This window comes from Gymnoscopelus braueri (genome assembly GCF_963280865.1).
Source record: "Gymnoscopelus braueri genome assembly, chromosome: 17".
In the NCBI taxonomy this organism is placed as follows: domain Eukaryota; kingdom Metazoa; phylum Chordata; class Actinopteri; order Myctophiformes; family Myctophidae; genus Gymnoscopelus; species Gymnoscopelus braueri.
In genome coordinates, this window is record NC_137617.1 from 13,517,642 (window position 1) to 13,539,665 (window position 22,024).

The 22,024-nt window shown below is 41.9% G+C and overlaps 1 protein-coding gene across 1 annotated transcript; it reads left to right on the forward strand.

Annotated features, from left to right (window-relative positions):
- Positions 1–1,028: 1,028 nt before the first annotated feature.
- Positions 1,029–18,678, forward strand: aldh18a1 (aldehyde dehydrogenase 18 family, member A1; the record flags this gene model as incomplete). The annotated part of the gene is made up of 16 exons (XM_080455606.1): positions 1,029–1,148; positions 1,483–1,587; positions 2,144–2,296; positions 4,204–4,294; positions 5,309–5,433; positions 5,964–6,108; positions 7,517–7,590; positions 8,145–8,244; positions 9,102–9,322; positions 10,363–10,500; positions 11,348–11,543; positions 12,202–12,323; positions 12,906–13,092; positions 16,142–16,237; positions 17,865–18,037; positions 18,601–18,678. 16 exons carry the CDS (start codon positions 1,029–1,031, stop codon positions 18,676–18,678), a joined length of 2,124 nt encoding a protein of 707 aa, XP_080311732.1.
- Between the last annotated feature and the right edge of the window lie 3,346 nt (positions 18,679–22,024).

Genomic DNA, 22,024 nt, shown 5'->3' on the forward strand with positions numbered 1-22,024 from the left:
TGTGGAATGGAGAATTTTGTTTGGACTCAAATCTGCTGTGAAGATAAACTATTTATTTTGAGAAGAAGACAGTGTTTCTGTCATGTCAATAACTAAGCCTGTAGTCCCAAATTAAACCCATGTAAGTGCATGAGGTCGAGGATGGCACTCATACTGGCCGGTCAAATAACATACATCTGCTAAATCAGGCAAGACGCTTAACCCTTAAAGGACAACTTTGTTTTTTTACAACCAAGGTTTATATTTTAGCTTGTAATTAAAGTAAATAAAAGATGAGTGTTATTTGTTTTTCATTTACTGCTTTCTATAGTTTTAATAATCTTTACACAATAAAAAAGGTCCTGTGGTCTTTGATGGCCAGATGTGAGTTATTGGGGGCTAGAAGAGCTACAGTAAATAATAATAAAGAAAATACTGGGTTATTGTGTAAAAAAAAGACATATTTAGCCACCGGACAGAATGCCCCCGCCCACTGTAAAAAGGATCGCGAAAATTGCTAAAACTATAGAAAGCAGTCAATTTAATTTTAACACTCATCTTTTATTTACTTTAATTACAATCTAAAACATAAACCTTGGTTGTAAAAAAACTAAGTTGTCCTTTAATTGCTCCCCAAGCACCACACAATGGCTGCTCAGTGCTCAGTGCTCCTATAGTGATTATAGGATGGGTAAATGCAGAGGACACATTTCATGTATGTGCAACTATACAGTGTAAAAAAAGACACCAACCAAAACCTTGATTTCCTTAAATATGTATTTCTCCTTCCTCTCCGTTTTCAGCATGCACTTCTCTTTTTTTCATAGTTGACAATGACATTTAGCCAAATGTTAACCAACTAAGCCTTGCGTAAGAACTGGTTTACGTGTGTGTACAAATTTTGTTAATGTGAAAATCTCAATTTAGTGAAAGCTTTCGTCATAACTAGGATTAGTTTGAACTTGTAAGCAGCTGGTGTGCGACCATAGCCAGGTGTTATGCTGTTCTTGTTGTTCCAGGTGGCCATGCTGCAGAACCAGGGCAGGGAGATGATGATTGTCACCAGTGGAGCGGTTGCCTTCGGCAAGCAGAGACTGAGACACGAGATCCTGCTCTCCCAGAGTGTCCGACAGGCCCTGCACTCAGGACAAAACCAACTCAAAGATATGGTGCGTGATTGGGTTTCTTTGTTGTTTATGACAGATGAGTTGTCGGTACTTCATCGTTCCATCGTATGTACTGTTTTGTTTTATATATCTCCAGCCTGCTCAAATAATTACTATGTATTATATATTTCATGCTTATGCTGAAGATACACAGCTGTGCTTACCTTAACACCCAATGTCACAAATAGGCTTGATTGTCTCGCAAACATCAAGGATTACTTTAGGCAGAAGTTTGTTAAACGTGACAAGATCAAACCCCATTTTAGCATAAAACCACATAGCTGGCACCCTATCCTTGTATTTAATGGTTGGTGTGTGTGTTTACTGTGTGTTGTAGTCTGTGCCAGTCCTGGAGGCCCGGGCGTGTGCTGCGGCTGGACAGAGTGGACTGATGGCCTTGTATGAAGCCATGTTCACGCAGTATAGCACCTGTACTGCACAGGTATGGACATAACGCACCTACTCACGCACGCACGCACGCACGCACGCACGCACACACACACACACACACACACACACACACACACACACACACACATATACACACAAAATGTCTCTGATTGTTGTAGTTCTTCCTCATCTTTTATTGGCTTTCACCATATCCTATTTGGGCTGCATCTAATTATTATTTTCATAATAGATTAATCTATTGATTAGTTGATTCATCTGCGTGATTCATTTACACCGTAACATGACAGTAAAATAAGATAATAAAGTACAAAATAGTGGTAAAGGGTCATCGTGAGTTATCTGAACCCAAACAGACAATCAACTGTTATATGTAGAAAAAAGACACGTTTTCACATTTTGGTGTGAGTTGTAAATGGCACATGCTAAAATGTAATTAAATGAATCCTCTGATAATAACCACTCTTCATACGCTCTGACCACACTTCTTACACAAGTTTAAATGTTTTAATAGAATAATCGTTAAGGAACCCTAGTTGGAACGTCTCAATGTTTGTATATGAATAATCTCTGTTCCTCCTCGTATTCAGATCCTGGTGACCAACCTGGATTTCCATGACGACCAGAAGAGGCAGAACCTCAACAGCACGCTGCAGGAGCTGATGCGCATGAACATCGTTCCCATCATCAACACCAACGACGCCGTGGTGCCCCCGCCCGAGCCCAACAACGACCTAATGGGGGTAAATGTGGGTACAGGCAGCATGGGGTTGGCATGGTGCTGTTGGCGGCAGAGCTGACAGTGGTGGTGGTGGAGGATGACGGTCATGAAAACTGACCTGTGGCTCAGTACAGTCACATAACAATTTACAATTTAGGCATTTAGCAGACGCTCTTAATCCAGAGCGATTTACAGCAAGCAAAGTAAGTAAAGTGGAGTCTGAAGAGGTGAGTCTTCAGATTACGGCGGAAGATTGGGAGTGAGTCTGCAGTTCTAACTGCAATGGGGAGTTCATTCCACAGTTTAGGAGTCAGAAGGGAGAAGAGTCTGGGACGTGTGGAGCGTTGTCCCGGATGTTCACTGTTCATAATGATTACATTGTGATAAGTGAGTAATTTAATCTGCAACATTTTAGAAATGGTAAGACCTTCTAATGAGGAAGACAATGAACATGAAAAATACACATTTCTTTTTTTTGTGAGTGAGGTAGACTAGAGTATATTTGGGGGTTGTAGGGATAATATTACTGTAGCTAGCTGTTAGCAGCTATCCTTGCACAGACACTCACACTGTCACGCCATGCTAGGGCCGTCAAACTCAATCATATTGAGGGGGCCATGCAGATTAAATCAAATCAAGGGCCATACATCTATTATACAAATACATACAGTATGTCTAGGTGTGTTCTTATTTTCTATGCTCCATGTAACATTTTATCGGTAAATGCTGCACATACTATAGTATATTGTGCATGTCGAGCGATAAGCCCCACTGCATTGTGCAAATGCATACAAAACAAGTGCAAATCATTTCTGGGATTCAAAGTCAGCAAATCTTGCTGCTTTGAGTCTGTTCAGTTCCTCAGCATAACACTTCTCTCAGGAACGTGCATGGTGGTGATTGTACTTCTGCTGACTGACTGGCAAAGTGATGTGATCTGACTCTCCACCGTTCAGCGTGGAAACCATACGCACCGGGTGCGCCATCAAAACTATCAAGGCTCGGCGTGAGCATCAATCCACTCATCCGTCATCAAGGCAGTGCATCAAAACAAACAGCTGTCAAAACAACAGAAGTGTATTCTCTCATAGGCCTGTCACAATTATTTCATACACTAATCGTCTATCACAATCATTTGATTCAGTCTGAAGCAATGATTACTATCAGAATACAGAGCTATTTAACACTTATTCTAACAGAAAAATATCACTTAACTCTCTTTAACTCTTTGTGATCATCTTCTTTCGGACCTTAAGTTGTAGATTCAAGGCATCGAGTTGCTCTGTTATGTCACACATGTTTTCACACCAGTTTTCAGAAAGAGAAGCAGTTGACGCTGACCGTGTAAAAATGGTTAGGTTGTCAGCCTCCCCTAAGGCATGTGCATTCAGGAATACGGGGTACAGTAGTTGTGCATGCTGGGGCACTAACAAACAAAAACCGGGTCCTTACTTGTTTGTACACACTAACAGTAATGCTTCTCATCTGTATCAAACCTCCTGCCACTCACCCACTGTTCATCGCTAGATTGTTTTTGTAACCCGGGGGCATGCATCCATATTGTGAGCATTATTTAAGCAAAAGCTCCTATTTAAAACTTTTGACATATTGTCCATGTCATTCTCACTTTTATTGCTGGCAGCATCCTCCTGGCCAATCTGAAGTTAAGACTAAACAAGACCAGAGGGGATGTGGGCTTCCAAGCCCCTAGAATCTAGGGGCTTGGATTCTCACAAGTAACCGACCTCACTCAGCAGCATCAGACCGTGCCCCCCATGAGGGGCTTAGAATCCAAACCTCTGCAATAAAAGTGACATGGAATTAAGTGCACAGGAGTTTATTTTATTGTATAAATTCTCATCAGTTTATTCAAGCTTCAGCTGGGTGACTGGTGGTTGTGTTTTGTGTCTGAAACTTCTGCCGCCATAGGTGATAAGCATCAAGGACAACGACAGCCTGGCAGCACGGCTGGCCGTGGAGATGAAGGCTGACCTGCTCATCGCCCTGTCTGATGTGGAAGGTACATGGCCTATATATGGTGTCATATACTGTAAGAAACAGACAGAGACTTGCTGTCATTTTGACTGGGCTTGATGCTGATGTGGTTGACGGGTGAGGTGTGTGTGGGAGTACAGTATGTGCATTTGTCCATCTATTCAAGAGCTTGTTGAATTCAGAAAATTTACAGGACTTTTGGCACCAGAATGACCTGTATTTGAACATGCTTTATCGTTACATTCAAATGGACTACTACGTATATAATGTAGCATTACTATACTATACTTTCTATTGCCGTGGCAACACGGTTGATAGGAATTTGCCTTAGTGGCAAAACAGACAGACAGAAAAACACAAATCTGATCAACAAAAAAAATATGTTTATAATTCAAACAACATACAAAACATGATCAAATCTAAAAGTGCTTTGTGCTGCTACATTGGTCTTGAAATGTCTCCTGCTTTGTGCTGCTACCTACTTTTTAAAGTGCTTGTTGGCTAATGCTTGCTGTACTGCTGAAAGTTCTTGCGCGTCAGTGTTGATGTATGGAACAGCCTCAGGATATGTGCTGTTCCTGAGGCGAGATGTCCTACGCCTAAAACTATGGGATCTCTTTCCGGAGGGGAGGGATTTTGAAGAGGGAGCCAGGGTGAGGACACCTACCTCTCCATACATAGTTGCTCTGTAGAAGTGCAGCACCACCCTCCCCAGTCACACCAAATGTTTTAGCCCATTCAATCCGGGAACGCATCTCTGTCGTGTTAGATTTCTTTGGCTATTCAAAAATAGCAGATATACAAGCTCATAGCGCGGCACCGAGTGCCACGCTACGAGCTCGTAGATCTGCTATTTTTCTAAAATCGTGAACATTTGTGCATTTAAAGATTTGCTCAAATGTTCACAATTTAAAAACAATAGCCAAATAAAACTAAAATGACAGAGATGCGTTTCCGGATTGAATGAGTTAAGCTGGAGCAGCGCAATTTGCAAATGAACAGTTACTCTATTTCATAATGATTTGTCTGTGACTTGTAGGATTGTACAACCGGCCTCCAGGGACGGACGACGCTAAGCTTATCGATATCTTCTACCCGGGAGACCAGCAGTCCATTACATACGGGACAAAGTCCAGGGTCGGGATCGGAGGCATGGAGGCCAAGGTACAGCCGTGGTCCAATTCACAAAAGTAATACACCCAGTCGAATGCTGTCGTCTAACTAGTGGCCTCCTTTATCCAGCTGTGTATGACCCTTAAGTCAATTTAATCATTGCCAAATTATTTTTCTGTCCGTTTGAAGGAAGAACTCGGCATATGAGACAGGCCATCGAGGGTTTTGCATGGATGGGGCAGTTTACATTGGGAAATACACTAAGAATCCCCATTCCAGAATGATAGCACAGTGCCAGCCCTATTACCTGAGTCCTATTCTGAACTTGGTGTATAACTCCCAGTCACTTGATGTAACTGGAAGCTATATTGCTTTATAAACCTTCTATTTGTCTACCAATGTGATGGTTTTATTCAAAGTATACGTTTTATTTAGCTGTAGTTAAAACAAATCTCGCCTCTTCTACTGATGTTTGGATAGTAACGCCAGCCTCCCTGATCTCTTTAGTCCTCATGGTAAGCATTATGCTGTGTGTGTGTGTGCGTGTGCGTGTGTCCGTGTGTGCACCTGTGTGTGTGCAGGTAAAGTCTGCCCTCTGGGCGTTGCAGGGTGGTACGTCGGTGGTCATTGCCAACGGCACCAACCCCAAGGTGACAGGACACGTCATCACAGACATCGTGGAGGGCAAGAAGGTGGGAACCTTCTTCTCTGAGGTCAAACCCGCTGGTGAGCTCATTGATTGATTGATTGATTGAATACTTTATTAGACAGAAATGTAAACAGCACGAGGTACAGCCAGACATTAAGGCTAAAAGGATAACACAAAAAAGTCCTGGGGACTTTCCTTTTCCTATATCACGGTTACGCACGCACGCACACACATTTTGGGATGCAGATTTTATTCAGGCCATTTTTTACAATTATAGATCTGCTATTTTCAATGCACGGCAATGACGCACAACTAAGTATAGATCAGGCATAACTCCAACCCTAATCCTAACATCTAAATGTCTAATAGGCCTGTCTATATAGCCTATAACCCCAACCTGAATGTAAGTATTATTAATTTCTCTTGCGAGTACCAGGAAAATTGTCCTCACATTGTCAATTTCTTAAATTATACTATTAGTCCATGAGCCAGACAAGATTTCATTATCGAAAGAGTGGGCAAAACCAAACCTATATTAAATTGTTCATAGGGTCAATACGAGTAAATAAATATATGATAACCTTTCCACAGGAGCAGCTTTTTCATGGTTATCACACATTTTGTTATTTTCCCCATACGTACATGACAGGTGAAAAAATTACAAAATTTAAAAAAGAGTTATCATAATGAAACTTCCTGAGTTGATTACTTACATGAAGACAATGATTTATCGTATTACAAGTTTTCTGAAATTGTATATTTAAATATGCAAATTAGGCATTTAGTCCATGAGCCAGAGCCCCAAAATTGAGCCAAATATTGAATATTCCCTCGTTAAAAACCTTTGACTCCAACATCTTAACAAAATGAAATAAGTATGTTGACTCTGGCTTTGTCCAATGTTCTAATGTTGATTCTGGAAAGTTATGCAAATTTGGGCATATTTTCCTAATGCCTAATTTGCATATTTAAATATACAATTTTAGAAAACTTGTAATACGATAAATCATTGTCTTCATGTAAGTAATCAACTCAGGAAGTTTCATTATGATAACTCTTTTTTTAATTTTGTCATTTTTTCACCTGTCATGTACGTATGGGGAAAATAACTAAATGTGTGATAACCATGAAAAAGCTGTTCCTGTGGAAAGGTTATCATATATTTATTTACTCGTATTGACCCTATGAACAATTTAATATAAGTTTGGTTTTGCCCACTCTTTCGATAATCATTGCTCAATTTTGGGGCTCTGGCTCATGGACTATATACTTGTGAGAACATTTGGCTCACAAGTATAGTAATACAAGCACACACATGCACATGCACATGCACATGCACATGCACATGCACACACGCACACGCACTTTTAGCTCTTTTGTGCACTGGAAACTACGTATACAATATAAAAAGTGCATAAATATAGTACAATATTCCAACAACAATACAGTTGTTGTGTATCCTCTCAATCTCCTCACCCCCCATAGGCCCCACTGTAGAGCAGCAGGCAGACATGGCCCGGCACTCCGGCAGAACCCTGGCATCCCTGCAGCCTGACCAGGTAGGTAAACTCATTTGGATTTTCTGTAACATACAACTCATATATCGTCGCAGTCGGGCAGAAACCTTGTATGTCCAAGTTTCAAATGTGTTAGTTTTTTCATAAATTAAAGCCCTAGTTCATCATGCAAGAGTGTTTCCACCCAACAGCGACAAAACAAGGCACACATGCGTGGTGGACACATACTGTAACTGTGAGTGTGTGTTGTGAGCTCTCTCTGTCTCTCTCTTACAAACAAAAGCGCTGGATGCTATTCACCTGTTTCCTAGGCTGTGTGTTTTCCACTTCCTGTCGATTTCATTGGATATCATTGGTCATCTGACCAGTTTAATTGGATTTCATTGGATCAAATCGACAGGTAGTGGAAAACACACAGCCTAGGAAACAGGTGAATACTTGTGCTACTAGCCAAGTCACTGCCACATCTAAGTTTGATTCCTGTGGAAACGGTGACACCTGGTGGTTGAACTGTGTAACTACCAGGCCGACTGTAACTAGTATTACTGCGTGTGCGTGTTTGTTCGTGCATTTGTGTTTGTGTGTGTTGTTGCCAGAGGAGTGAGATCATCTGTCAACTAGCAGAGCTGCTGATTGAGAAGAAGGAGGAGATTCTTGCCGCCAACAAGCTGGACATGGACCTGGCCGTCAGCACAGGTACCGTGTGTGTGTGTGTGTGCACACCACTAACTGGTGCTTCTGATAGGACGGCAAGACACCAGGTGGATAACACTCTACTGATTTATTTGGAAATATATAGCTAATTAACACTTATTTAAAAGAAGAAACATCCACAATTGCCTTTGCTTTATTACTTACTAGGTGATGGAAGGATGCTGCCCCGCCCACGCTGGTGACTTCGTGACATAATGTCCTGTCTTAAGCTAGAGATGTTGCGGTTTTCAATTATTGGTTCTGAGAAAAAATTATAATCTTTAAGACTTGGGAACCTTATTGAAATCACAGTTTTTTTTTGCTCCAGACAACCTAGGGGATTGGGGGCGGGGGATCAAATTTGTTCTTTAATTTTTATTTCGATTATGTCTCTGACAGCCTTATAAATCTATTCTGTGCTGTGCGGTTCAATCCTTTTTGTTTGTCTTCTCAAGAAGTGGTTGTATTTGACTCCCCCCTGGGAAATATATTTTGAAAATCGAATAAAAAATGATATGTATTTGGCCGCGGACCCCCATCTAAAAATATTTTGTTCCAGGGACCCCCAGAAGCAAAGATTTGAGTTACAAATGTTCGCTTTAAAAAATATATATTCAAAGATTTGCACAAATTTTCAAGATTTTTCAAAAATAGCAGATCTACAAGCTCATAGCTTGTATATCTGCTATTTTTGAATAGCCAAAGTATAAAAGGTCATAATTATTCTGATGCTATATTTACGCATTTTTCTGGCTACCCCCTGGAACACCCTCAAGGACCCCTGGGGGTCCCCGGACCCCACTTTGAGAACCACTGACTTACAGCATTCACATCAAGCCCGTTGTCCCCCTCTCCCTTAGGCCAGCTGTCGTCGGCCATGATGAAGCGTTTGAGCCTGACAGTGGCCAAACTCAACAGCCTGTCCATCGGCCTGCGTCAGATAGCCGTGGCGGCCCAGGACAGCGTGGGCAGGGTGCTGCGCAGAACCAAGGTGGCCCACAACCTGGAGCTGGAGCAGATCACCGTGCCGATCGGCGTTCTGCTGGTCATCTTCGAGGCCAGGCCAGACTGCCTGCCACAGGTACAGTACCAGCAGACGGCTAGAATAAAGATGTACGAAGGATAGGACAAGTGACGTTATCGGTTGAAAATGTGTCATTGTTGTTGAGCTAAAGGGCTGCAAAACATAGACTGGGCAGTTTTGCAGTTCAAGGGCCCTCTAGGCGAAAGGCTCAGTGACATCCTAAGAAAACCGGAAATTAAAATGAAAACAGTGGAATTTCAGTCTGTAACAAAGTGCAGAAGACTGTAAACTAGAGTTACATGTATTTAAGATTTGTTTTTTTTAACGCAAATGAGGTGTTAGACTGTTAGTACGTTAGGTGTACATTTCTTCATGAAGCGTGTCAGGGAACCAAGAATATGGCATTTCTGTGACTGTCATGCTAATTTGTACCAGTTGCTCTTGGTGCATTATATGGCACCGCTATCGTGCACCGAATCCGCTTGCTTTAAAATTGGCACCAGATTGTGCAGCTGTATAGAAGCTAAGCCTAAAGGCTGTATTTGTTTCTATATTGTGCATCAGTGAGCATATTCCTTTATCCCTGATGGCCTGGACTTCTAAAGGTTACAAATTTTGAAACGTTCATTATGAAGGAGTTTGGGGTAGAGTTTGTTTTGATCATTAATGTCTGAATGATTACATGGATAGCTGTTAGGCGACAGGGTATCAAGCTCTGTGGTGCGTGCGCGTATATGTGTGCGTGTATGTGTGTGTGCGTGCGTGCATGTGCTTGTGCGTATGTGTGTGTGTGTGCTCGCCATAAAGCAATGTTTGTATACGTGCACTAAACAAAACATGTTTTCTTTCATCAAAGTCTCACTCCAAGTACAAGCTATACAACCTGGTCTCAAGCAAATAGAAAACCATGTTCATCAGTACGGCAATATTTGATATAAAATGTACCCTCACCCAAAATATTACCACAAAACAATGCTTAGCCTTAACTTTAATATCGACAGTGTTATTACATTTTGACTTCATATATTGACATTATTGTCTCAATGTGGCGGTTTTGACGTAACATCATGTTGCGTTCTCTATGTGTGGTTGTTCAGGTGTCAGCGTTGGCCATAGCCAGCGGTAACGCTCTGCTGCTGAAGGGAGGCAAGGAGGCTGCAAACACCAACCGTGTCCTCCACCAGCTCACCCAGGAGGCGCTCTCCATGCATGGGGTCAAGGAGGCCGTACAGCTGGTAAGACCACCATCCTACGCATCTCTGGAGACATGGAACCAGGCTGGACTGTCATTCTGACTAATTCCATCAAAAGATAATAAATAACATAATTTAGTTTAACCCGTCGTCCCTATTTTTGGCCTGTCATTATAGGCAAAAATACGAATAAAATGTCCAACAAATATTTAAAAACAAGACACAAAAAAATCAACACAGATCTACCAGCTCACAACATGTTGGCTATTTGGCTCTACCAGTTTTTAAAGTACAGTAGCAGCTGCAGAGTGGTACATGGGTTGAATGAAGAGAAGGCTGCCTTAGAAGGAAGTGAAACAGGCAATATTTTAGCTGGCTACAGTAGTTATATTATGCTTCAGGTGTGTCAAGTACTGCTTCAGTTCAGCACATTTGTAACAACAACTGAAGTGTTGAAACGTCACTTAGACCTTATTATATATATATATTATTATTATATATATAACTTTATTTAGCAATGTTCTTATTATAAACATGTACATAGAATACACATCACATTGCTGTCAGGCAGAAACATTATTTGTCCAAAACCGTTACTTTTAAGGAAATTGAAAAAATAACTACATTAGATTCCAATTGATCCAATGTAGTTACTGTTTAGTCCCAAGCTCTTGTCAACAACTTAAAAACCCTATATACTTTGTTGTATGTCAAATAGCTAAAACAATTTAGCATTCGTATTAAAACTTGGAACTATGGAAACGCAAGGTTCCTGCCAAACAGCGACAATATAAAAAAGATAACAGAGAGCAGAAATTCCCTTTTACTGCTCTGCAATTTCCTCATCTTTGTCTTTTCTGTGCTGCGTGTGTATGTTTTGGTGCGTAAGGTGAGCACTCGGGAGGAGGTGGAGGACCTGTGTCGTCTTGACAAGATGATCGACCTGATCATCCCACGCGGCTCGTCCCAGCTGGTGAGGGACATCCAGCGGGCAGCCAAGGGCGTGCCCGTCCTCGGCCACAGCGAGGGGATCTGCCACGTCTACATCAACAGCGACGCCAGCGTGGACAAAGTCATCAAGATTGGTCAGTAATAGTATGTTGTGTAGCGTGGCGTGAGTTTGAATCCGACTTCTGTCATGTCTCGCATTTGTCCCTCGGTTTCCTGTCTCTCTACAATCACAATCTATATATTAAGTCAGTGAGATCAGCTGTTGTCCAGAACTATCTATTAATCCACAAATCTCTCCATCCGTCTGTGTGTTTGTCTTACTTCTTTGCCCATACAAGGAGAACCCTGATGTCATCAATATGACATATGCCTCCAAGTACTCATGATAATGGATACTGAACTAAGTACTAACCAGAGGGGCCTGCGTTCTTCCGCCCTAGAATGTAAAATACATATAGAAAAAATGAATTGCATCGTCCTGAATGCGATCCACATTTATACATTTATTTTCTACATTCCTTGAATTCTGAACCAGTTGGCTACAGAAGCAAGTGTACACATTGTCTACTAAGCTAATTCTGTTCCTTTTTTTACCAGCAGTTGAAGTTGGTTACCTTCCCAGATACACACAGTAACTTGTTTTAGAGTGAAATGCATTTCATTGCAGTTGTTTCCAAATTGCAGGGACTTCCGTGCAATCACTACAGAAAGCTTGCGTTAGGATTGGTGGTAATACACAGTCACCACCAATGGTTAAAGAGACAGTGATTGACTGACATGTTCTGCCTTCAGTCAGAGACTCCAAGTGTGACTACCCAGCTGCCTGTAATGCCATGGAAACCCTGCTGATTCACAGAGACATCCTCAGGACCCCTCTGTTCGACCAAATCATTGACATGCTACGAACTGAAAGGGTAATACACACGCACGTGCACTTCATACATTTAAACATGCATAAACAAATGTACTGAACAAATCAGTGCTGTGCCTTATTAACCCCCAGGGCTTTACATTAGGTTCTCTAGTATTTCCCTCTGTACCAAACCTCTTTGCTGCAGAATAGGGCCGCTAGGGTTCAAGTGGTTACATTGTTTATACAGTAAATGTGTGCCCAGAGATCGTCTAGTGATGATCAGGGTGCCTGTCGGAATATTCTCTCTTTGGATTCATCTGTGCTGGATCCTACTCTATTTTACAGCTATCAGCCTAATATAGGAGGGGGAAAAAAAACATTAAATAGAGATGGACTGCCCAATATAAATGGGCTATCCTTTTGAAAAGATGTAACGTTGCATTTACTGACTAGATGCAACAACTCAAATTCCAGGGAAATATTGTATATAATAGATCTTTCGAAAACATTTTAATACTCTGACTGAGGTGGAAAAAATGACATGCAAGGTTAGTTCATGATCAAGTGCCTGAACACTGGTTATACTTGTTGGTAAATAATTTCGCTCAGATAGTAATCATATTTCCACACTCGGTGTGACTAGGTGAAGATCCACGCCGGGCCGCGGTTCGCCTCCTACCTGACGTTCAGCCCGTCGGAAGCCAAGTCCCTGCGGACGGAGTACGGAGACCTGGAGTGTTGCATGGAGGTGGTGGACAGCATGCAGGAGGCCATCGACCACATCCACAAGTACGGCAGCTCCCACACCGATGTCATCGTCACGGAAGATGGTAAGATAGGGTGGCTTGTGCGCTGCTAGTGCTGTGTGGTGTCGTGTTTCTTTTGACATTGCAATAATATGTCGATGGGACAATAAGACCATGATTACGCCTCATGCAAACCACTCTCTGTACAGTATATAGACATAGAATATCGTGCAGCTTTAGTTGGGATTTTCTGGCTCATTGTCAGTTGGCAGCAAAAAACATTAAATTGGGACCCCCGAGACTATGAGATTCTCACCCACCATTGCCTGACTTGAATATCCACACATACAGTATGCGCCCCATCACTGCACAGTACAAGGGAAGGTCACATAAAGTAAAATAGTGCTCGTAGTTAAATATTGCACCAATATTTAATTACAGTGAATTAAAAAAGTTATGTTAAAAAAATTACCATGACACAAAACTGCATTTAAAAAATATATTTTTCAGGCATTTAAATTATTAAAGTGCATGGAGTTCCCAGCAGCAACTGGACTAGAGGCGCGAAGGATGAATCTAAAAAAAAATGATTTCCATCGGCCAGCATATCGGCCTCAATAGCCGATGATTATTGGACTCCTCCTAATGTCCCTAAAATATGTATAGTTGAGATGGTTTATGGTGTCTCATGTCTCTCCATGTGCAATGAGGCAGATGTGTTTGTTCACTGTACCTTTTGTGCCAAATGGATTTTTCAGGAATGCTGACTTGATCATTAAGCACCAGTTCAATTTGAGACTAGAGTGGTCGGCAACAGTGTGAAGTTTTGTAAAGTTTTGCCTAAAATTGGCACACCAGGTTGAAAGTGATTAACCTCTGTGTCTCTGATATTTCTCACTGTCACCTTCCACTTCCATTTCAAGCTCTCTCTCTCTCTCTCGCTCTCGCTCCGTCATACATTCTGTCACAGTCGGTAATGATTAGTGACAGAGCATCGTCAGGATAAGTGCACTGGCTCCCAGTGTGACTCCATCGGCGGGGACAGGGCTTGTTTAAAATGGGGAGCAGACAAACTGTACTAAAGCTCAGTCGCCGTCATCGCTCAGGGTCGGGTTCAAAAGCGTATCAAATTTTCTAGTGTCCCCGGCGATCCGCGACTCGTTAACAGACAGAAATGATTTTGGACAGCGTCCAGGGTATTCCCCGGCACGTAGAGAGGCGTAGCTGATAACTGATACTCGTTGTGGGGTTTGCTGCAGAAACGTTCTGGACCTGGGAACAGAAGACTCTTCATGCATACTTGATACGTGAAAATGATGAGGCACTGTGAAAGTCATATACTGTAGACTGTGCCTCTGAACCTTCTTACCCCTACCTAGAACAGTGATTCTCAAACTTTTTAATTTCAAGGACCCCCAGATTGGTAAGCATTAGGTCACGGATCTCCAGAGTGTACAAATGGAACCAAATGGATCCGTAAGGGTTATACTTAATTATACTGCTATTCCAAAATAGAAGGTTGACAACGACACGTTGTGAGCTTGTAGATCTGCTATTTTCGAAGTGGTGGGGAGGGATCACCTATATAATGACATGCCCAAACTAGCGATACCATGTGTTTAAAGATTCTCTGGGCACATAAAAACAGCCCAAACATGTCAGAATGCAATGCAAATGTTCTCTGGCAGAAATGCACTCTCGCCAGCGAGAGGATATGAGTTTTTACACCAAACCCAGGGTGGGGGTGGGCACTCTGTTGGGAGGGGGGCTGTAAAGAAACACTGATCTAAGAAAAGAATAAAGGTGTCTCTACAGCTCACTCAGATACTTAATGCAAGCATCTGAGATGCAACAAAACCCTCATGGGATCGGAAAAGAACACAAAGTGTGAAATTGGCAAGGGAAAAAATAACTAGCTCTGCTCCATTGGCAGAGACTAGCAGTTTTTTTACTGCCATCTAGTGACCACAAAATGTAGTGTGTTTTTTGTATCCTTTATCCTGTATTTAACAAGAGAAATCAAAAAAGAGATTTACACTACATCATTATTAATTTAAGTGAGCCCTGGCCAAGAAGTTCACAAAATACAACAACATAAAACGCAAATCAACATAAAACACATATCAATGGATTAAACAGTGCAGAAATAATTGCATAAAAGAACTTTAAAAGAACAGACATCTTAATTGTTAATAAAGGTGTTCGTATAAAAGACCATCCTGATACAGGGACTCTGAGCAAAGTGCAACCTTAAAACAAGTGCGTTCTGAGGTCAACAGTCCTTCAATCTAGGTTTTAAAATCATCAACTGATATAAAATGTTCAGGTTTTGACCAAATGCACATAACTGCTCTTCCATCCAGCTGCTAACATGTTAACATCCTTGTAGATCTGAATGGTTTGGGCATTGCCTTATCTTGTGGAGAAGAAAAATAAGAACTGATTTTGTGTGAGCATCTATTTTGTGAAGATGAAGGACTCCCTCTGAGTTAGAATACCTATAATCAGACAAATCACTAGCTTGGTGTTGTAAAACTTTAAATAGAATGTCTACTGTTTGTGATGTTGATTTCTTATCCTCTGAGGGGAGCCTACACTACAGGCGTGTTGCCTTAAAAACCAGTCAAACCGCATTTCATGTCAGACAAAGAAAGAAAGTGTTTGTTTGTGTTGCTACAGTACAGCAGGGGTCTTCAACAGGGGGGGGGGGGGTCCGGGACCCCTAGGGGTTCCTCAAAGATACTGCATGTATTTTTACATTAACCACTTGAGCCGTCGCATCCCTATTCTGGGGGGAACATTAGCCGAAAATAGCAGATCTACAAGCTCACAACAAGTGAGCTGTGTAGATCGGCTATTTTCGGCAAAGAGGTTTGGTTTGAAAAAAGAGCAGACCAAGTACAGAGCCCTAAGGTCAAGTTCACAAAGTGTTGAGGGTTTAAGTCGTTAAATGTCTGAAAACACATTTAACATGAATCCAATATGTAGTGGGGGGGGGGTGCCTGCTTCATCTCTCTCTCTCAGCTAAGGGGTCCTTGGCCGGAAGAAAACGTTGAAGACCCCCTGCAGTACAGGTTGGGGGAGATGTGAAGATTGCTGTAGGTTTATTTGCTGAGTTGTGTTTGTCTCTCAGAGGACACAGCGGAGCAGTTCCTCCAGCAGTTGGACAGTGCCTGTGTCTTCTGGAATGCCAGTTCCCGCTTTGCAGACGGCTACCGCTTTGGACTAGGTACGTAATGCATGCAACGCGTTGCAACGCTGAATGTTCACCCCCCAGAATAGGGACGCTAGGTTTCAAATGGTTAGCTCGTATACAGTTCTGGAGAACTTTCAATTAAATCCCTCATGCCAAAGCTTTTTTATTTTAACAAAGATGGGAAACATGTTGAATTTAGTGATCAATTAGTGTGTAGGGTCTAAACAAGAACAATTTAGTGATTTTGTACAGTAAATGCCAACTTTGTGCCCCTCTCCTGTGTCTCTGTCGACCTTCCCTCTCCCAGCGTACTCATCTGAAACCACATGAATGTGCTCAGTACAGTGCAGACCACCGGCAAGGCATAGAAATCTCCCCAGTTTTGCTCAATTGAAACTTTGGCCTGACGGTTCTTCCTCTCGGGAGCGTGAATGTGCACGGCAAATTTTATGGCAATCCGGCCATTACTTTTGAATATATGTTGCTCACAGACAGACATAACTTTGGAGGTAATATAAATGCATTATATTTTATTCCTTTCTTACCCTGAGCAGGCACACTGTAGCGCACCACTTACAGTATACATTGTCCCATGACTGTCCCATTTATTACATAACCATCTGCTTACCTCCTAACACCTCATGTTTGATTTTCTATCCCTAAACCTCCCACTTCTCCTCCCCAGTCTCAAAATAATCACCTCCATTCCACTCATAACCCATTCAATCCAGGAACGTATCTGTGCAATTTTAGATGTCTTTGGCTATTCAACAATATCAGATATACAAGCTCATAGCGCAGCACCGAGTGCTGCGCTATGAGCTTGTAGATCTGATATTTTTGAAAAATCTTGAAAATGTGTGCAAATCTTTGAATATATATTTTTTAAAGCAAACACTTGTAAATACATTTGTTCCAGGGGCCTCCAAAAGCAAAGATTTTAGTTAAAAATGTTGTCTCCATTTTTCAAAAATAGCAGATCTACAAGCTCATAGAGCTTGTAGAGCTTGGGGTATTTCAGATCAACCGCAGTCCACAACTGGAGGTTAACTCGACCTCACCATGGAGGAATCCCAAAGTCTGTGGTCTCACTGTCAGCCACTTCCAGTTTTGTGCTTTCATGTGACCGTCCACCGTGATTGAATGTGGCCCAAAGCGAAGTGGATGATTCACCCCTTCACTCCCACCTTTCAGCAAGTCCGCATTGATGGTGCCAATTATAGTGCCAATTTAGTAGCCAATTATTTTTACCCCTTTTTTTTCTGCCAATTTAGTCATTATACCAATTAATCCTCCACAGACATTTCTGTGAGGAGTCCCCCCGGGAGCAAGTAGCACCTCTGTCATTGATGCCACTGATACCACTTAAGAGCAAGGGATTGAGAAATGCGTTCAGATGGATAAGTCTTGCTATATTTAATGGTGGGGTAGGGTGTACCAGAGATTCATTTCCTACTTCTCACTGATAGATGAACTCAAGGGAGACTCGTCGTGACTGAGAGACACTATTCATCAGGGACCAGGGGTTGATGTGTGTAAACAAGTCTGCACAATCACCTATACATGTCCTTGTCCTAGTTTCATGAAGAATAAATATGAAGAATCTCAAACAAAAAGACTTTGTAATCATGTACGTCTCTGTTTCTCTCTTTCTCTTCAGGAGCGGAGGTAGGCATCAGTACGGCTCGTATCCACGCCCGGGGTCCCGTGGGCCTGGAGGGCCTGCTGACCACCAAGTGGGTGCTGAGAGGTGACGGCCACACGGCGGCCGACTTCTCAGAACACGGCACCATGAAATACCTGCACGAGGACCTGCCGGTCACCCCTGGCCGGGCAAAGGGACAGCAACGAGACCAGCAGTGATTCTCAACCGTGTTAATTTCAAGGACCCCTGGTTTTATATGTATTACTGTAGGCCCCCATTTGACACGATTTGTATCTCTGGGACCCGAATCTACAGTGTAAAATCCTCAGTGTTAATTCAACTCTTGAGAGTGTACAATTGGAACCAAATGGACCCCTTTGGTTCCATTTGTACATTCTTGGAATGGTCTGTACATTCTTAAAGACCTGTAAAAGTCAAGTTGGTTCCTAACTATCTATCATTCAGCTGGGGACCCCCTGGAACCCCCTCAAGGACCCCTGGTGGTCCCCGGACCCCAGTGAGCTAGAGCATGAAGACAGAAACAGACAGAAAGAAACAACTACATCCCACACAAGACCTACTGCACAGACACATAAGACCTGCTGTACAGATACACAAGATGACATGACATGCCCCTAAACAATATATTATCAATATATTATTTGTGAAATTCCTGAAAAGGGCTGATGATGAAACTATTCACTGTTGTCGTGCAAAGTGTGAATAGAGCACACTCCTGTTTCTACCTTAGAAATGCAACCAGAGACCCGCTCCCCTGTCCCCTTCACGCACCCGGCCGGTCACGCCTTTGAAACTCCTCAGGACCTAAGAGAGTTTACCTTTTACTGAAATTCTACCTCAGCTTATGGTACTTGAAAAGATTAATGAAACACTAAATCATGTTTTCTTTTTGCTGTAAACATACAGTATTGTGCCTTTATGGTAAAACATGTCATTCCTAATGATGATTCATGACGTCAACATTTCCACCAAGATATAAAACCACAAATACAGGCTTAAAGGGTAAATGCTGCCATTTGCTGCCGTAATGTTCACTCTGCTGCGCCCCCTTGGCAGACCATTGAGCTCCATTGAGCCTACCTAGTCTACAGTATCACAGAGTCACAACAACTGATGCCACCCCACTCCTCAACTTTGGTTGATTTTGAGATGTGTGTAATAGGCAGGGACAGGCTGAAATTGCAGAGAAGACGACACTTGAGCAGCTCAGACATTTAAGCCTCTTTTATTAATGAAGGCGCTAGGACAGAAGTGACTGACGTTCCGATGTAAACTACATCTGGCTGTTGTTGAGTCATCAGTCCTGAAATTTTCTTTTTCTTTAAAGTTACAGTCTGCACTGTACGTTTTATGTCCTCTCCCAGTGGAGAGGTAACTACAACTTTGAACCTGGGTCTCCTATGCGGGAACCCAAACATCTGCTACTCAGCCAAGAGGGAATCCCGCTTGGCCAGGGGAGACATTGGACTCATGATCTTCAGGCAGCGCTACTTGTCAATCAATAGGTGTCCGACACCAGGGTCTTAAGTTCCTCAATGGAAGAGCAGGGAAGACCATCTCATACTACTGCAGATGTGCTAGTTATGTTGTATTAGCACACTCTACCATACAGATTGGTTAAAATAACATTTTATTTATTATAATAAGTTGATTGCAGCTTTAAGTGAGTTTACTCAGTTACCGGTCCATATGATCCATTATTTGGTGATCTCTACACTGAATTGATAGCATTCCCACTGAGGCCAGTCACACTGAGTGTGTTCGTGCATGCCAATTCTACGATCTTAATTGTAAGGCAGTAGTCTGATTTTTTTTAAATGTAATGCAAAAACTGGTTATGGCTTTAATCGGAGTAAGCAAAACCCAATAAGTCAGCTGGAGTTTTGCCCAATCTTGCAATTGTTTTGAACTTGAAAGTGTGAATTTCAAAGAACATAAGAATAAAGATGTTCTCCCTTCCCAACCATTATATTTAAATTCCATTTAGACCACCATCTCCCACCAGTACTTACTTGGCACGTGCATCCAACATTCAACGTGCACTGGTGGTGGAGCAAGCGTTTGTGTGTTGCAAGCGCAAAGTTGTGCATCAAAGCAACGATGGCAAAGAGGGCTCTGACTAATTGACACACTCTGTCCTGAATAGAGAAAGCCCATGCAGAAGTATAGACTTTGACGTCAGTTATAGAGAAACCAGACTTCTGAGTAAAATCTGCAAATTTGATTCAATTTAATTGTCTGATCATTCCCAGTAATCAGAGAATTAGACTGTCAGGATCTGAAAGAAAGGCAGTAATTGATTGTTGGTTATTTTCAAGGGCTGTGAAAACGTTGTACCGATTTTTGTTTTTGTTTTTGTTTGTTATCCAAATGGAATAATGTGGATATTTAACAAAGTTTTCAGCAAAAACCAAACAATAATTTATGTTGTAATGAAATTACAAGATAGATAAATAAATACATCTCTAACAACACTTGTCCTACTTAAGGGTCTTTGCAGATTTCTAACCTGAATCCTATCGTTCCATTGCGAGTAGGTTGTGTGACAATCTGACATAAAACTTGTGTTCTGTGTCTCGAGAGCTCACCCTCGCCAGCCTACGAGCTTACTTCAGATGACTGTACGAGACCTCATGATGTGAATGTTCAACACGATACAGTACACCCTTTAGATATCTTCATGTATTCTATTATTGGAGGCCCTTATGTGTTAAGAGGTTAATCTCCTGTGGCTGTGAGGCCTCACCACCTCCTACATGTAACCATTTATTTTCTTCACATAGAGAGGAATCGGTAGTTGACAGAGTGGAACCTGCATGCTGTGGAACCGATCCCTGAAATCTCTCAAAATTGACTGCCATGTAGCCGAAACCGACGTGGCACTTTCTGGTTTGGGGAAGGTAGTGTTGCTACATTTGATAAACATAACTCACTATCCTGCTACAAATTGTCAGCTTGACCAAATCCTACAGTCTTTTAAAAGCTTACATTTCCACTGAAAGCCTTATTGTATGAGAAATTAACTGCAGTGTTAACTGTGGCACATATCAGACAATGATATGATAATAGCTGTGTGTGTGTGTGTGTGTGTGTGTGTGTGTGGAAGCTTAGGCACCTGTATATTTAATTGTTACATAGTTACAGATATATGCTATATAGCTATAATGCGTTGCGATGTGACATGTGAGCTTGTAGATTGGCTATTTTTGCTATTCATCATACAATGAAGGATATAGGGCTTAGATGCTTAAGATACAGTGCACGCCAGTTTGACACTGATTTACTATTTTCTTTATAAGTCATGTTCTGTAATTGCATTTTTCATGCTTTTGCTTTTGATTTGTTCCATGGCATTTGGAGTGCCCAAAGCTTCTGTCAGAGAAGGAAGGATAGCTGACAAGCTGCCTCCTTTAGCCCAGAGGGGAGAAGGGGCTGCCTGTCTTTAGATTGACTGTTCTATCTGATGTCTTGCAATGCACACTCAGTGATTGGTCCGGGTAATTTAACAACTGCATTGTAGAATAAAAAGTTGTTGTTTTTAGCTTAAGACATTTTTATTTTATTCTTTTCTTGCCACTTGATATTTTGTGGAGAGAATGAAAATCTTTTTACACGTATGTTTCTGTCTTTCCTGGCACTATAGTCTTTTCTATTTCTACAAAGAACACAAATTAATGGGAAAAGAACTCGCACTGATCTGAAAAAATACAGATGTCTAAAAAAAGGCCTTTTTTCAAACTTGCCCATAGGGGAATTTGCATTGCTGGAAGTGGGGCAAAGAAGATGGAAGACAATACTATAGAGGTTTAATTATCCAGCCATCACAATATGAAAAGGGGGAGACATAGAACTGAGACTAATAATGGAATCACAGGCCTATGTTCTGTGTTTCTCTCTCTCGCTCTCTTTTCTTTTTCTCTTCTCTACCATCTAAAGAATTCATTCTCCAAAACGCACTACTTACCCTTCAATCAGCCTCCCATCACCAAGTCCAAAGGGTTTGCAGATGAAGCGGGAGACAAAACTCGGATCTCTCGCTTGTGTCCTTTTTATGTGTGAAGCGATTGAAAGTATCATCTGAGCGTCTTAAGGTGGATAAGGAGCGATCCAGGGACGTTTACCGTTTGCCTGTTTGATGCTCGTTGTGCTTACAA